The sequence below is a fragment of the Anas acuta genome, chromosome 9 (genome assembly GCF_963932015.1).
Source record: "Anas acuta chromosome 9, bAnaAcu1.1, whole genome shotgun sequence".
Classification (NCBI taxonomy): domain Eukaryota; kingdom Metazoa; phylum Chordata; class Aves; order Anseriformes; family Anatidae; genus Anas; species Anas acuta.
In genome coordinates, this window is record NC_088987.1 from 2,200,509 (window position 1) to 2,217,334 (window position 16,826).

A 16,826-nucleotide genomic window follows, 5' to 3' on the forward strand; every position below is an offset into this window, starting at 1 on the left:
AAAGAAAAGGGATAAGAGAATAAAAGACAGGGAAAATATACACAGAAAACTGTTGATGGCATGGATCATAATCCCAACTGCAACACCAGGAAGAGAGGAGACAAGTCTGACCTGACTTGTAAGGGCTGCTTCACAATAAATGCAAAAACATAATGAAACTAATTACCTGAGATTTCTTCACTGAAATGGGGATATGAAAAATTTGCCACCATACAGGAAAAAAAAATTTGACTGTGCTTAAGCTGGACACAAATTAATGTCTCTTTGGGGAGGAAGAAAGAAAATAAGCAATCATCAAACCCCCTGGCTCCTGCTTCCCTTCCACAAAACAGAATCTGCGCACTGGAATACTGTTACTACCGTCACTACTGTCATAAAGTCCAGTCCAGTACACGACTACACTGGAGACAGAGCAGCACACAGCAGATATATGTGTATATACGTCTGCCACCACAGCAAACACGCAGGCTAGTCTTACAGATCTGCTGACAGCCAGAACTACATGCTTCAGAGGGATATTCAAGACTCCAGAGAAAGCAGACACGAGACATGTTCTTGTAGTATGTCCAAGATACAGCCTACATTGATACTAAGCATAACAATTAAGCAATTTTAGTATCTTCTGTTTTGATAGCTATAAGCAATCTGGTATCTATGTTGGTAGGTAGTCCAGACATATTTAAAGCTACTGGATAATGAAATAGACAAACGGGAAATGAGCTGTGAAATATAACAGAATTTGACTTTACATATAAAATTATGTATCTGCTGACGGAAGTATGTCTAATAATGATGTATCAGTGAAAACTATACTAATACAATGTGTTAATTTTGAAACATCTGTTTTGTGCAACTATATATTTTGTGCAACTGGGAAACATCTATCAGTGCAACTCCTGTATAGGTATTTGAAGTTGTTTTATTGCAGACTATTTAAATGCAAATAATTCTTTAAGTATTTGTGATGTAAGCACAAAGTGGTATAACATTGTAAGCATTTTTAATCGACTTACCATCAGAACTTGTAAGAACAAAGCTCTCAGCATGGGACTGCTTCTTCCCACCTACACTTCTGGGAAGCCAGTGAAGATCTATGGGATAAGTGTCATCTGGGAGTTTCACTACTCGTGTAGTCTCACTAGTTAAAAGGTTCCATTTCATAATTTGGTGGTCATCACTGCAGGAATATAGCTCATCAGCTGTAGTCCATCCCACACAGCTAACTAATTCCTTATGTTTAATTAAATTAAGGAAATCTGAAAATTTTAATAATCAAAAATGGACATAAAATATCTCAGTACAGTAACATTATTTTCATAAGATTGCAAAAAATGTTTTGTATGCAGGAAATATGATTCTTCATTTTTTCTTTGCTCTTTTATGTCAAGGAAAGAGATGGTAGAAATTCACGAGGAAACAAAGCAGACAAGCCATATCATGTAAAAACAAAATTACTGTGATATATATTTATTTACTGAAACTTTGTAGAATTGTTGGGTTACACTTGTAAAGCATCTTAGTGAACAATGCACGTGCAAATCACCCTATTACTGTTCACATCAACACACGTGGTGTTGGTTTATTAACACCACAATGTATATAAACTACTGACATATTCGTTAAAAAATGGAAAATCACACTTTTGTTTATATCTGCTCTGTGTGCATCCTCTTGCAAGAAAGTGTATAATACCACTACTCCTATTTACTGTCTTGGAAAGATTTACCATCACTACAAACAGGAAAGGAACGAAAAACTTAAAACTTAGTAGCAAAACGTTGACAGCTCCACATCTCTTAAAACATTGCCCTTAAAACTGCACTAGACGGTAAAGTTAAAAAAAGCCACCTGCAATTTACAAATATTTTACTACAAGGTTTGAGGTAAATAAAATCATTTCTAGGAAAGAAACTAAATAACAATAACATATTTTTCTGTGGTTTATTCTGAGACAAAGGATATGCTTTGGTTCCTTTAAAAGTGAAGTCTTCAGTCTCATTGCAGTTGCTCAGATGTATCATTAAAAAAGGTATGGAGGTATAACTGTAATAAACAAAGCAAACATATGTAAGTAGCCAAAACTAAAAAGGAAGATACCAACAGCAAGACAAAGTTTTGAATGACCAGTATTGCATTAGCACTGTGCCAAAATAAGCACCAAATGAACCTGAGTTTGAAGGGAATTTTGTTTGTCCAGTACCCAACTGCATACTTAACACGATTGCTGAGTATAAACACAGTGGGCAATTTAAAGAACAGCTCATGGCAGGAGCATTTTGCTGGAATGTTGTAAGCTGAAATACTGACATCGCCTTGTGCAGACATATAGCTGTGACAGTAGCAAGGGAAAACCTGGAATCACAATTTTTTCAAGAAAATAGTGACAGCACTGTGAGAAAAATTATGATATGAAAATAATCCTGCTGTGACCAAATTATACAATATCTCACTCTGTCATCCACCGTACTGTTTGGGACAAACAGTATGCTCCCCGGAGAGCACAATGATACACAGTGTGACCTTCTGAACTTCTGGATTTTTTTCCATCATAAAAATGATGATGTGTCAAACAGGTACTATGCAGAACTTAAGAAACATTAAAAGGATGCCCAAAGGATAAAATAAATTAATTTTCCACCCTACTTAACTATTGCGTGTGTTAACCAATGTAATTTTTAAATATTTTTCTCTCTCATGTCTAATCTCATTCTCATACCTTAACCAAAAGCTGCGTGGCAAACCTCACCACGCTGGTGTTTAGAAGGGGCCTAAGTTTGTGCTCAACTTCCAACTTTTAATCAAGTCCCTGACTTCTATATAGTGGCAATACCTTTGCTCAGCAGGGCCATATACCTGTTCGGCCTCTGCTGCAATGTTTTCCACACTTAAACCCACCCTTTCAGCTGCTTCTTGGTAGTTTTTAACTTCTTATTCCTCACTTAAAGAGTTTCAGGAGACATGCCGGTATGGCCAGCTTCCACTGCAGGGACACCCCAAACAAGTTGTCATGTAAATTTAAAAAAAAATCACATTAATTCTGTTAATTTACTTTCAAGGCATGAAGTAAATATTGTAATTTTTGAAAAGGCCACTTCAAAACTCTCCTTATGTGCAACTAAAATGGCACGAACTTGCTCGAGATATTTAACCAGCACCCCGCAGCTGCACCTGTTAGGGCCAGGTGAGGTGTTCGGGGCACAGGACAGCTCGGACAGCGGCGACTCCTCTCATCCTGCACCCTTCGTGCATTTATTCTTGTCAGATCTCAGCAGCCTAACTGCTGACACATCAGCTGAAAGCATTTCCCTGAAGCTTTTCAAAACGATACGGCAAGAAGGAGGCGGCTGGGCACCAAGGGCAGGCAGCAAGCTGCTCTACATGAGCTCGGCTCAGCTTCTCCCGGCCTCAAACTACTGCCCTTTAAAAAAAACACCTCAGCCCCCTGCCTCCTCACCGCAATTCCCACCCTGCGCTCTCCTCCCTTCAGCTGCTCTCCCTCCACAGCTGCTGGCCGAGAAGTGAGGGCTCAGAGACGGCCCAGGAGGGGAAGGAGAGGGCCCAAGAGCTTGAGAAAGGCGGAGAGGAGGAGGCAGAAGGACGCGGCTCCCCCTTTTCCCTCAGGGACAACACCGAGGCCGGTGCCCAGCTCTCCGGGCGGCCGCTCCCCCCGCCACGCACCCCCGTGGAGCCGGTCCCCAGCCTGCCCGCGGCTCTCCCCGCACCCCCGCGGGTCCCGGCTCGCAGATCCCGGCTCGCAGCCCCCTCACCCGCCGCCCCCTGCCTTTACCTGCGGGGAGCAGAGCGGAGCGGAGCCAGCCACCGCCGCCGCTCCCTCAGCGGCCGGCCTGAGGCGGCCCCCGGCGGCTCCCGCCTTCCTCCCGGCACAGGCGGCGTCTCCGCGGCCCCCCCGTCTCTATAGCGACTTCCCGCGAGACTTCGCCTTCCTCCTCCTCCTCCTCCTCCTTTTTCCTCCTCCTCCTCCTCCTCTTTCCTTCTTCTTCCTCCCTCCTCCTCCTCCCCCCCCCTCCCCAAACCCCCCCCGCCACCTCACGGTCCCGGGCGGGCGGTGACAGCCCAGGTGACGCGGCCCCCGCGCCGCCCGTTAGTTAGCGCCGCCCGAAAACCGCACCACATTTTTACGATCCTCACTTTTATTTTTATTACCGTTATCGTTATATTTCAGTCTTAAAAGCCCCGTCCGCACGCCCAGGCGCCGCCCCCTGACCTACTTCCCAAACCCAAACGACCCCCACACCCCCCCCTCATCCCCCCCCCGCGCGGGGAGCGGCTGAGGCGCCTCAAACAGCGCCTCAGCCACCCCCGTTAAAAAAAAATAAAAAATATATTAAAAAATAAAATTAAATTAAAAAAATCCACCCCCAAACGGCCCGGAGCGCGGTGAGGCGCCAAGATGGCGCCCGGCGGGGCTTTTTTTTTTTTGCTTTTTTTTTTTTTGCTTTTTTTTTTTTTTTTTTTTTCCCTCCTTTCAAACGCGCGGCGGGCCGGCCCCCGCCCCTCCCAGCGTGCCCCGCGCCTTTCTAACGAATTTCGGTTCGAGTTCGCCGTTTGGGCGCCATTTTCGAGTGTGGCAGCCGCCGAGCCGCCGCGGCCAGCCCGGTCCCCAGCCCCGCTGCCGCTCCGAGCCGCCCCAGCCGGGGAACCGGCGGCCGCTCCCCGGGGCAGGGGGCCGAGGGGAGCTCCCCCGAGGAGGAGGAGGAGGCGGCGGGGGTCGCTGAGGCGGTGAGGAGAGCGGCCGGGAGCGGGGGTGGCGGGCGCTGCCCCTCAGAGCGCTGAGGGGGGTGCGGCGGAGCCCCCCCGGCTGTGAGGGGCTCGGCGCCCGGTGCCGTCGTGTGAGGGGTTTTGGGGGGAGAGGCGGCAGGGGGCTGCCCCTGCGCCCTTAGGGACCGGCGGGGGGAGCGGGGAGCTGAGCCCCGGGGTGCTGAAGCCCCGTTTGGATCCCCTTAAAAAGCGGGGACCCCCCCGCAGCTCCTCCGAGCCCCCAGCCCGAGGGCTCAGCCGCTTGGAAAGACGGCGGCGGGGCTGCAGCCGCGTCCCTCAGGGCGAGGGGCGGCTCGGGAGGCTCCCAGCCCCTCGCTGACACCGGCTCTCGGCCCCGGAGCCGTCAGGGAGCCGCTGTGCCCGGCTCCTTCTCGCTCTGCCCGGGGCAGGAGGTGGCCGAGAGATGCTTTGAGCCCGCACCTCGGGGCTGGCTTTGGAGGTGGGGGCTGGGGAGCTGCTGAGGGAGCCGGCGGCCGCCGCTTGCCGCCGTTTGAAGGCTGAGGTGAGGGTCCGGCTGGGAGGGGGCCGCTGAGGTGGATGGGTCCGTATTGCGCCCTTCCCTTGGAGCTGAACGGTTTTGGGGGAAAAAATTAAATAAATCTGAGGCTCCGAGAGCTGTAATTGTCTGAGACAGCCATTGCGGAACACTTCTGAACCGGGGCACTGACTCAAATTGCCTTAAAATGAGATCTCTCGCTCGTTTCCCCCCCTCCCCCATTGTCCCAAATGAAGGGCTCTCATGAGAGTGTGGGCTGGGGGTAGGTCTGAAAACGTCAAATGATTGGCACCAATTGTAAGATGACTTTCTAACCACGTCAGTTTTTTATCTTGTGAGAAGTAAACTTTCTCATGTCTGTTTTTCTGCAAACTAACTCCGCCACTTGCTGCAATTTAAACTCTTTGGGGAGAGTTTCGCTCCCGCGGCCGTCTTTTCTTCGCATCGGTTGTTTTCTCTTTCTACTTTTTTTTTTGGGAGCTGGGCTTAAGTGCCAGCTGATGGACTCCTGTACCGCTTCCTTCTTGATCAGATAACTTTAACATCAGAACTAGATGAAGGTATTTCGTCTTGCTTTCTCTGTTAAACGTTGAATGCTAGCAGTATAGAGGCTGTTATATCTTGTGAAACGAGCGTATTGATTTAAACTGCTTAAGAGCCAAGCCTTTGCTATAATTACACAGCTCTTTTTGTTTGTGTACACGCACGTAGCCAGCATGGAGTGTTGAAAGTAAAACGGGTGTCAGGTCTGAAAGGTGTATGTAAAGGGCGCTTCCAGGAGAGGGGAGACATATGGCTTTTCAGTTTGTTTTGCGAATGCGTCTTTAACTCTTTGGCCCCCAGCATCACGGTTGCTTTCTCTGAGCATGCTAACTCCACTGAACATGGCCGTGTGAGTTTTCAGTAGGTAGATTCGTGCTGTTTCTGCAGATTAGGGTGGGTCCGTTGTTTTTTGGGGTGACGGGTGATATGTTTGCGAGGCTCAGCTTTTGTTTTCGTTTCGAATTTGGATTTTTGCCTTCAAAATACATCTAGTCTTTAGTTTCCACGATAGTCAAACATGTGGATTAGCACATAGGTATATTCCTTAGGGGATTGTAGTTCAAATCATAGATCACGGGGTTTTCTTGTTTATGTCAGAAAAGGAGGTAGATCCCTTCAGTAGTTTGATTGCTTGGAATTGAAGGGGAACAGCCAACAGATAACCATGGCAAGCAAGAGCACCAAAACATCCACAGCAGCCCATCAGAAGGGCAGGGAGCCTTTAGAGGATTCCACCAGTGACATGGAAGTGGAAAAACAAGGAAACGGACAGCTTGGTGAAGTACAACCACAAGGTAGGTCTGAATTTTGTGGTTCCGATGGCATGTAAACTAGACGATAGTGCATATTTAGCAACAATGCTCAGTTGAATTTACTGATTGTGCCAGATGGGGATTCACCCTTTTCTCGTCTAGAAAGGAATATTGAAAGCCTTGACTCCTGGCAAGTTTAAACTGCTTTTAAAGTGGTGAAGAGGGTTTGAAAAGAGTTAAAGTGTTTGGACCAGTGACACAGTACAAGTGCAAAAGCAATTTTATAGATTTTCTCCTAATAGAGCCTATTTCGTATTCCTGTTCTATAACATTGTGCTTAAGATTATGATACAACAGCAGGATTTTTCAAATTTATATGCAGCCAATGGTATGGGTTTTCTTGGAATGGAATAAATGTCAAGTTTATTTACTTAACTCTTAAAATGATTTGACTTTCTTTTTCATGAACCAGTGTGTTTTCTTGTGTTCCTTGAGGTTTTTGTTGAAAACGTCTGGAAAAACAGCAGCGTGTGACTGTTTCGGTAGCCAGATAGGCAATTATTAAAGCAAAGGTGTTTGACAAATGGATTGATATGTTGAAATTGGTGGCAAAAACGGCTGTCTATTTGAAGAAAGAGTTGCTAGTAACTGTTGAAAAGCTGCTTTGCTTACAACTAGCAGATATCCAGGGGGCCAGTTTGTTTTCGTAACAAACTTCCTGTCTTTGCAGAGTAGTTGTGCTGTCATTACAGCTTTCAGAGCATTGTGCAGCGATCCCCAAATCTTGCAGAGTGACTTGCGAGCACACTTGAAATGTGGCTTTGCACTTATTAATTAGAAAGTCTTTGCCTGTTTCAGATTTGTAGGCTTATTGTGACGGTTGTAGCAACTGTAATTGCAGAGTGCCTATTAAAGTGTGTTAGAATAAGAATTACATAATGAAAGAACAAACCCACTAGTGAATCGATGGGACATCTTAAGTATCTCTTTTTAAAGATTTAGTTCATTGGAAGGAGGATTTTAATGCCACTTAGCTGATTTTAACACTTGCACGCAAATGTATAGGTCTGGTTAATATAGAAACGATGTTTGCTTATCGAATTGAACACTTTACAAGGTGTCTAGTCATGGAGAGCTTATAGTCTTAATTTTCTTTCTGCTTATTTTGGATGGTTTTTAGCAGTCTCAGATGAGGTGCCTGACAATCGAAGTTTAGAAGAGATTTTGGGTAGCATCCCTCCTCCCCCACCTCCAGCAATGACCAATGAACCTGGTGCTCCTCGTCTCATGATAACTCATATTGTAAACCAGAACTTCAAATCCTATGCAGGGGAGCAAATTTTGGGACCTTTTCATAAGGTATCTTTCTTTTACCTTAATCATTTTCTAAATGAAGGTAAGACTTCACTGTGCTGGTATTCCTTCCTGTATTTTCACATAACCTTACCTCAGAAAAACTGAAGAATATTTAGGTTTTAGGATTGCTTCTAGGGTGATATTCTGTATTTTAGCTGTTGGGCAGAAGAGAAAACAGTTAAGTGCAACTTTCTGATACTGTACAATTTTAATTTGTAAGTAAACCTTAAAAAAGCACACTTTTCTCTTTATTTCGTTTACTGGGGAATTTTTAGGGGTAAGTTTGAAGAATGAGAATATTTTTTAGTGCCCACAAGAGACTTACGTGGCTAATCATGAAACTTTCCTTGCGAACATGCTTGCTAAGTGCAGTATCGTTTTGAGTTAACAAGTTAAAATTTAGAAAGCTGAGCTGAGTTGAGGTGTTTTTTTCTTAAATAAGTTGTACTGCTCTACCTTTGGCAGTGAAGATTAAGCTATCAAATAATCTGCAGTTTTCTTCAGTAGAAATAATTGTGTTTTAAACTATTCACAAATGAAGTAGATGATGTTACACTAGCCAGGATCTATTTCCCTTTGACTGTCACTTTTTTTTTTCCTTCTACTATGTAGCGTTTTTCATGTATTATTGGGCCAAATGGCAGTGGAAAATCCAATATCATTGATTCAATGCTTTTTGTGTTTGGGTATCGAGCACAAAAAATCAGATCCAAAAAACTCTCTGTGCTGATCCATAATTCTGATGAACATACGGACATCCAGAGTTGTTCTGTGGAAATCCACTTCCAAAAGATCATTGACAAGGTATGTATTCTTCTGTTCAGAACAGGGGAGACTTATTTTCTTTCAGGATTTGATGGCTTCAATAATTAATTAGTCTGAGCTGGGGAAAACTTCATAGCATAATTAGTTTACCACTGGGATGTAAAACATCAATTCAAAGTTTAGAATTAGCTTAAAATATCCTCTATCGAGTAGTGCAGTACTTAAAATATTAATAAGAGCTCCTCTCTTTTTTTTTCTGCAACACTAATATCTGGAACATGTTCATTTCAAAGCTACTTAAAAATATATAACAGTCATTTTAAGGAATCGTTTTAGAGTTGTCTTTTCTTTTACCTCAAGTAAATAAAGCCTTTTTCTGAAATTAATAACACCTCTAAAAATTTTTAAATCTACATTTGGATATGTTGCATATTCTTAAGCTTATATTACAAGCATATAGATTAAGAGATAAAACCCTTTTAAGCAAAACTTTTCAAACCAATTGAAACTATTTTAGAAAATTTAGAAAATGTAAAATTAATCTGAAACTCTTATTTACACTTCATGTACTGTAAACGTGCCTGCAATTTTAAAGTAGATTTTTCGTGAAAAATTCTACGCTTCACACTCTGTGACTAAACACTTCTGAACCTGATATTTTGTTTGAATGAAATAGAAAGTGTTGACAATTTAAAAAATATTTATTTTGCTTGCCACTGCACAAATTGGTTAAAAACTTCTGTACAATTTTGTTGACAATTGTTTGCACTGTAATTGCAACAGACAATTTATTTTACTTGATTTTAATTTAATTTTTGTGGACACTTAGTCTGGCTGAAGTATCATCTTGAGTATGAGGTTAGTCAATATAGTGGGAAATGTACACTGAAGTTTCAAAACTTGTGGCAATAAGATGAAAATATATATGGTCTTTAAAGGAACTGTTTTAAAACAGAATTTTTCTTTGACTTGATCTACATTCACACATCTTTTGCTTCTGTCTGTAAGAGCCAGATTCAATAATTATTTATTCTTATTTTTGACTTGACTTCGTTAACATCTAGAAGCTAAATTTATGATGTTAAAAACTTCTGAAAACATTATATACAAATTTCATTATGCTCCTGGGGGTTGATGTGGGAAAGTGTTAGGGCAATTTTAGTCTTTACAAGAAGCATGCAACAATTTTAACTTTTTTAAAGTATAGTACCAGCTTTACTGTAGTTGCTGCTTTTTAGGTAAGTTCTTTTGAAGCTGATGATATCATATTTATCACATCTCTAATGTTTTGCTTTTTTGTCTTCTACAGTTTCTCTTTAGAACTCCTCAGCTAAGAGTAACTTCTTTTCCTAGCACTATAAAAGAGCTTAAATGTAGACGGTGGCAAGTCATTCAAGACTTCCTAAAGTAAAATTAAAAGGGTAGAATATCAAAGGCACTTTAGTATTGAAGTAGGCTGTTTCTTTTGTGATGTGAAATAGTGGCAAAGAGAATAAATTACATATTTTCAAAGCTATAGTTTCTGTTGGAGATGGGAAATGCATAATATGAGGGCCATGCTGTTTAAACAATTTGGGGTATTTTTGTCCAATTCTCAAGATGTTTTTTTGAGGTATATATTCTTTAAGACAGTTCCCACTTCTATTGGACTCCAGAGTGCAGTTAGCCTAAGCCTTAACATGATAAAATTTCTGTGCTTAATTGTGAAATATGAGGTAAACCTGTGATATACTAATTGTTCTTCTGGCATTGTTTTTCCTCAAAACAGGAAGGAGATGATTATGAAGTCATTCCTAAAAGCAATTTTTGTGTATCTAGAACTGCCTATAGAGATAATTCTTCTGTCTATCACATTAATGGAAAGAAGTCAACATTCAAAGATGTTGGTATTCTTCTTCGAAGTCATGGAATTGATCTGGACCATAACAGATTCTTGATTTTACAGGTTGGTGTATGAATAAAAACAAATTTAAGCAAAACTATATTTCCAGTTACAGTTACCAAAATACTGTTTAGGTTTTGAGTCTTATATTGGAGGCCTTAAAGTACTCTAGCAGCACATCATGGTTTGCATGCTCTAATAAAGATGCGAATCATTATTTGCTGCTTTAGAAATTTAAGGAAGAGAAACAGTTGAAGATGCTAACATAAATTTTTCTGTTAATGAATTTGTGTTCCTGACATGTGGATGAATAGAAGAGTTGTCATACTTGTTCCGCCCTAGCAGCACGTAAATATTGGTGTAGTAAAATAAACCTTAAACCCCAATATTATTGTGCTGCTTAAGCGTGGCAGAGATTCAGCAACTTGTCTATACTTTAGATAAAAGTGCATCAATATTAACTTAAATCTTAATGATTCTACTGTTAAGTTACGTACAGTTCTCATATATAGGCATGGTTTTACTGCGGAAGCATGTATATAAAAATTAATTGCATAAAAATCGATGGCAAGAAAAAGCACATGAAGTGTACTTTCTATTTACATTTGTTTACCAACTCCAGGGGACTCAAAGAAGAGCAGCTTTATAGCCAATTCAAGATGTGTTGTAAAATGTAGTTTTTAAAACATACTGTAAAAATAATAGAATTTATCAACATAATTCATATTTGCATTTGGGTTTAACGTTATAGGGCTCGCTGGCATATGTTTGCTGTTTAAAAGGCTGGAGAGAAACACACTAATTTTTCTTGTGCTTAAATAATCTAGAAAATTGCTAGTGCCAAAGAACTACTTAAACTTGGGTTATAGTACTTCATGGAAATTTTTAAATGGTCAACTGAATAAATATATGTGCAATTACATGTAATTATTTCCCTACTAAGTCCCAAATCTACTCTGAAGGGTCATGGGCCTAGAAAATTAATGAATAGTGAAAGCCTCCCAAGATCTGAAGTTTTCAATAGAGATTATTTTAGGTCTGTTTTTGTCAAAGGAGCTTCCAGTTCCCCTCTATCAAAAAAAAAAAAAGTTCTTCTCTTTGCTTCACTTCCTCAAGTCTTCTTATGCTGTCCTTTTTTACAGTTACACCCACAAAAAGAGGATATGTCTTTGTGAAGTCTCCATGCCAATTATTCCATCCAACACCTTACTCCTATTTTCTGTTTTAAGTTGGAGAGAGAAGTATACCTCCAACCAAACAACTGGTGCTATGCACTTTTTTCTTTCTCAAGTTGTTCTTCAGAAGTATCATTGTAGGAAAACTTCTAAAAAGGGGAGACTGCAGTGAAAGACTAAGCTTTAGTAGAAATTATGGTGCAGAAGTATCTAAAGCTTGTTGGAGAGCATACTCTTCCTCTATTGGGAGGGGAAGGAAGCATTTTAGAGGGAGTTTTGCTAAGCTGCTTTTTTTCTTTTTAACATATTTTTTCCCCAAAATTCGATTTTTCTTCTCCCACAATTGTTTCCCAGGAATTTATCAATGGGAGGAACATACCTGGTCCTAACAGCTTGAGTTTCAAGTTTTTCATGTGTATAATGGAAAATCAGGGGAAGTGTAATCAATATTAAGCCATCAAGAGATGGTTCCAACCATTTTTTTCATGCCACTGAACTTTGTGGATAATGTGTTACAATGAACTGCACAGGAATCCCCATAGATATATATTTTTTGTTTGTTTCTTAGTATCACTGAGGCAAGGGCCTTTTTCTTTTCATGTAACTTTGTGCCATTTTTGTTTTTAAATGAAGTCTGTACTGGGAGATGCAGAGTTGAGTACTTCCCATCTGGGAAATGTGGCAGTGTTTGCCACATAATGACAGCAGGACTTCAAAACCCAAATACTGAAAATTATAATTAGAAGTAAATGAGCCCGTGTCAGAAAGCTAAGGCTACATACTACTGTCACAAGCATTGCCCATTTTTCCCAATGTTTTTCAAATTAAGTTTGAAGAATAAGTGACAGTTCTATTATGCTTTTGCTACTCTCATGTTATAGTTCAGTTAGAGTGGCCTGTTTTAGTTCAATATCAAGTCAGAATAATTTCCCGTTTAAAATAAATCACATCTCTTTGATTTCTGACTGTGTCAATAGGGTGTTATTAAAATATTTCACTTCTTAATAGAGGTTTTGGGAGAAAATACTGGTTTTGTCAAATACTATTTTCAATCTGTTACAGAGTATCCAGTAATACTAAAGGAAAAGTTGTTAGAGAACATGTTATACAAATAGTAACAAACACTTCTAGTTACTTTAGTAGTATACTGCTAGCATTTTAGCATTACTCAATAACATATATGTGTTTTAGAAGACTTTTTTTCCTCATTTCTTTCCCCTCCCCCATTTTGCAGTCTTTCTCTGACAGAGCAGATTTTGGTGCTTTTTAGGATAAAGTTTGAAAGCGTATGCCAGATCATTTTTTTTATTCTTTTAAATGTTGGGTAAGGCAGGATATGGGTACTTCTAATGCTGTACTGAAAATATTAAAATCAAACTGATGACTTCCGAGTAACATTACAAAAAACACCTGTGAAAAACCAGAATATATAACATTAATTGAGCAGTTCTATAAATATTCTAAGTGCCTCAACCAGCTAATTGGTAAAATCTTATTTTAAAAATATATTTTTGGTTACAATGAGATATTGCCAGTGTTTAAGAGAAGTTTGTCACTTGTGATCTTTAAGTTCCAATGCTTGCATATTTTATATTAATAAACTGCTGTATGCTGTTTAGCACTTTGGGAACAGAAAACAATTCAGTGTACCATTAATGAGCTTGCCACAGTCTGAAACTGCAACAGGAAAAAAAATGCTACTTGTCACTTTTTTTGAAAGTATGCTGAGCGCTACAGTAATATCTATCATCTTGCTGCTATTTTTTCTGTCTTCTACACTTAATACCCCAGCTTCAGTAACTTGTATATCTCTAAAGAACAACAAATAAAATTATAAGTCTTTTAGCTTTTCTTGAATACCTGGAACATCAGTGTGCGGAAAAATGTGGGTTCTGTGCACTAACCAGGTTGGGCAAAGCTCAGCAGGTAAGTGTGTTTGCTGTTGCTCAATAGTGACTCCTCCAGCAGGTTAACCTTGAGGCCAGACAGAAATCTCAGCCTCTTTGAGGCTGGCTTGTCTCTTCAGAATTATGAAATAAATAGGGAGAACTTGAAGGAATGTCAGTTAAGGACATCCGTGGGGTAGGCATGTCTGGGGAGTAAAACAAGTTGTGGACAGTAACTGTTAACACCTGCTGAAATGGGCTTTTGATGTATTTCAAGGTAAGAGAAGTATAGTTGATATAAACTTCTTAAAAAGAAAGTGGATTTTCATAACCAGTGCCTGCGGAGTGGCTTTGCAGATTGCTATTGTGGGAATGGTAGCAAATATTGCAAGATATTGAATTGCTTTTGTGCTAAATAAAAGAAGACTTATAAGAGTTGAAATAAATTTACTTTAGACCTTTATCTCTTTCAAACTGAAATGTTTTAAGTAATTCTTTACTAATTAGTATCACTTAAATATTTTTGACATACAATTAAAATACTCACATATAATCTTAAGCAAGTATAAACAGCTACAGTGATTTTAAATGCTTTTTTTTTTTTTTTAACTGGTTGGAACAGCGTTTTGTAATGTACTAATAAGTCTTATCCTATGGCAAGTGTGTGTTGCCAGAAAGGAAGTTCAGTCAAGTTTTTCACCTGCTGCTTTGTGGAAATAACGTAGGAGTCGCTCTTCCAGTGTATGTGAGAGGAAATGGGGGGAGCAGATTTTCTTTTTGCTTTGAGATAAGCCAGAAGTTCCCAATTGTTGAGGTCTGCTTTCCTAATGAGGCGCACCAACATTGAGCTAAAGCATCTAAGGCGAGCACAAGCTGAAAAGCTCTACAGAGATTATAAATGGACATCTGTGCTGCCGAAGTTGGTGGTGAAGAGAGGTTTGTTTTGGAAAGGTCAAGGACAGTTGAGTTGAAGTGGAAGGGAGAATTAAAACAAGTGTGATAATCAAATGAAAACAGATATTTTTGAATAAAACATTATGTAAAAATAAAAACTTCACACTTGATTCATCGAGTACAGAAGTAATTTCACTGCTTAAATATTAATCTTTGTCCTGAAGTGAATACAGAGCAGTATACGACACACTGATACATGTATAGAAGTAATTTAAAAATTAATTCTCTTGTTATCAGAGAATCTGTTGTTAATTTATGACTTTTATTTTGCAAATTCCAAATGAACATTGTAACCAATGTTTATTAAACCATTTTATTGGAAAAATAGGGAGAGATATGGAAAGAGGATGCAAAAACATGCTTTACTGGTATTATTGAGTGGTCGATTAAGTAGTTTAATTAGAACGTACCAATAATCTTAAAACAGTCAAACATTGTACGCGGAATTTGCAATAGCTGACTTAGATTCCGAAGTGACTCTAGACTTGCACTCAATTTGTATTCTTGTATTGAATACAAGAATGTCCTTAAGAAAGCTTCTAAAATTAGACAGACGTGCAAACAGCTTGACAAAGGCTACTTTTAAATTATTTCCAGAATGCAGAATAGTACTTTCGTGCAGACAACTGAATGCTGTACAACGGGCTAATTCTAAGATTTTCCTCCATCTTTGGACAGTAGTGGCATTGTAGATCTGTGTACTTTATTACTTCTTTCCCTTCCTTGATTTCCCACCTAGTTCATAACGCTTTCCTTGGACAGCAGAAAGCGAAGTTGAATATTTGATACTTAGTCTTCTGCTTATTTGTCATCTGGTAAAATTGAAGGAGAGTAATGAGATGACTGCAAGCATTAACCAACAGCAGCAATAACACAGAATTGGAAGAAAGTGCTGTGGCTTACAAGAGGAACTGTACTACAGTCAAATTTCCAGGAGAAGAATAAGCTTGCATAAATTAGTTATCTGTGTACGTAATTTCAAAGGCCCAGTGTTGTGTAAGACTCGAATTCATAGTCAAAACTTTACATGAAGAGTGGAGCACGGGCACACTGTCAAAGTTGAGTCAAATTGAAATGACTGCTGTGGAAGACTTGAGGTACACAAATTTAGTGCTTGGTTTTTGCCACTTTGTACCGTGTTCTTGCTTAAAAAGTGAGATACTTCATTTAGATAAAGTAAAAAATAAAGTTGTGTGAGCACTGTCATGTGAGTAAAACATAGGAAAAACATAAGAAAAAATAAAAAACGGGAGAGGGGTTGAAAACGGTGCAAGTAGCTTACATGGAAATGGGAAATCTCACGTTGCTATTTAGTGGGTTATAATACATAAGATAGAAGTGCAGTCAGGGCACATTTATGTTATCAAGAATCTGTAAAACACACTGGAAAGCACTTTGTGAGATGGCCAGCATCAGAGAAACTAAGAATTAATCAACTTCCAAACTAGCACTTACCAAGTGCTACAAGGTGATATTCATTACCGCTTTTCATCTAATTTTATTCCTGACTGCAGCAGTTGTGAGCTGTCAATTAAACACGTAGAACTGGAGTTGCACAACAGAAGAGCCTGCACCCTAGTAGCAGCAGTTCGTGTTAGTCCTACTTCTGATGTCAGTGTTAAGTGTGTTAGAATAGGAGACAAAGGATGGAAAAACACTAACTGGAATATACTGTAAGTAGTCTTTGTAGGAATATCACTTTTATAGTAAACTTTCTAGATGTTCTAATGTGGTTTCTCCTTCAAGCAAATCCGTGATGTTACTGGTTTCATTCCACTGGCTGCATAAGCCGTTGCTGTTCCTTATGCTGGTGATGCTAAGAAGTTGCACATGTTGTATTTTCAAACCTTGTAGTAGCTGACTGATGAAATACTTGAAAATCTCTTGTCCACATTTCCCTTGGCTGGGAGAAATGCTTTAAAAGGGAGAAACCAAAATAATCTGTGTTCTGTAAAGTAAGATTCAAAATTCTAAGCTTTAATATTATTTTAAGGAAACTTTGTCTTTTGCCGGATTGCTTCTGTCTGGTGTTCCATGTTATAAAGTTAAGAATGGAAATCAAGCTATGACTTTGATCACGTGTTTTTCTTCAGTAGGAGAAAAAATGACATTCAGAGTACTGCTGCTATAATCCACTACAAAACTTTGAATGACAGTTGGTTGTAACTGCAAGTACTATTTTCACAGCATTCTGGATATGTAGGCTACAAGTCCACTATTTGCTTCAGGTCGGTGCTT

The 16,826-nt window shown here is 39.9% G+C and overlaps 2 protein-coding genes across 3 annotated transcripts in view; one reads left to right on the forward strand and one right to left on the reverse strand.

Annotated features, from left to right (window-relative positions):
• IFT80 (intraflagellar transport 80) overlaps positions 1-3,963 on the reverse strand; it is a 46,593-nt gene extending 42,630 nt beyond the window's left edge. The window contains exons 1-3 of the mRNA XM_068692146.1: positions 3,788-3,963; positions 1,960-2,043; positions 1,014-1,232 (exon numbers count right to left, since the gene is read on the reverse strand). Coding sequence (XP_068548247.1) covers positions 1,014-1,232; positions 1,960-1,999 — 259 coding nt within the window. The 5' untranslated portion in view covers positions 2,000-2,043; positions 3,788-3,963. The remainder of the gene's footprint in view (positions 1-1,013; positions 1,233-1,959; positions 2,044-3,787) is intronic.
• Positions 3,964-4,537: 574 nt separating this feature from the next.
• The window catches only part of SMC4 (structural maintenance of chromosomes 4), a 33,657-nt gene continuing 21,368 nt past the window's right edge, over positions 4,538-16,826 (forward strand). The window contains exons 1-5 of one of the 2 annotated variants that reach the window (XM_068692144.1): positions 4,538-4,740; positions 6,416-6,612; positions 7,751-7,929; positions 8,539-8,730; positions 10,460-10,636. In XM_068692144.1, coding sequence (XP_068548245.1) covers positions 6,483-6,612; positions 7,751-7,929; positions 8,539-8,730; positions 10,460-10,636 — 678 coding nt within the window. In that variant the 5' untranslated portion in view covers positions 4,538-4,740; positions 6,416-6,482. The remainder of the gene's footprint in view (positions 4,741-6,415; positions 6,613-7,750; positions 7,930-8,538; positions 8,731-10,459; positions 10,637-16,826) is intronic. The other variant, XM_068692143.1, reaches the window with a different exon arrangement.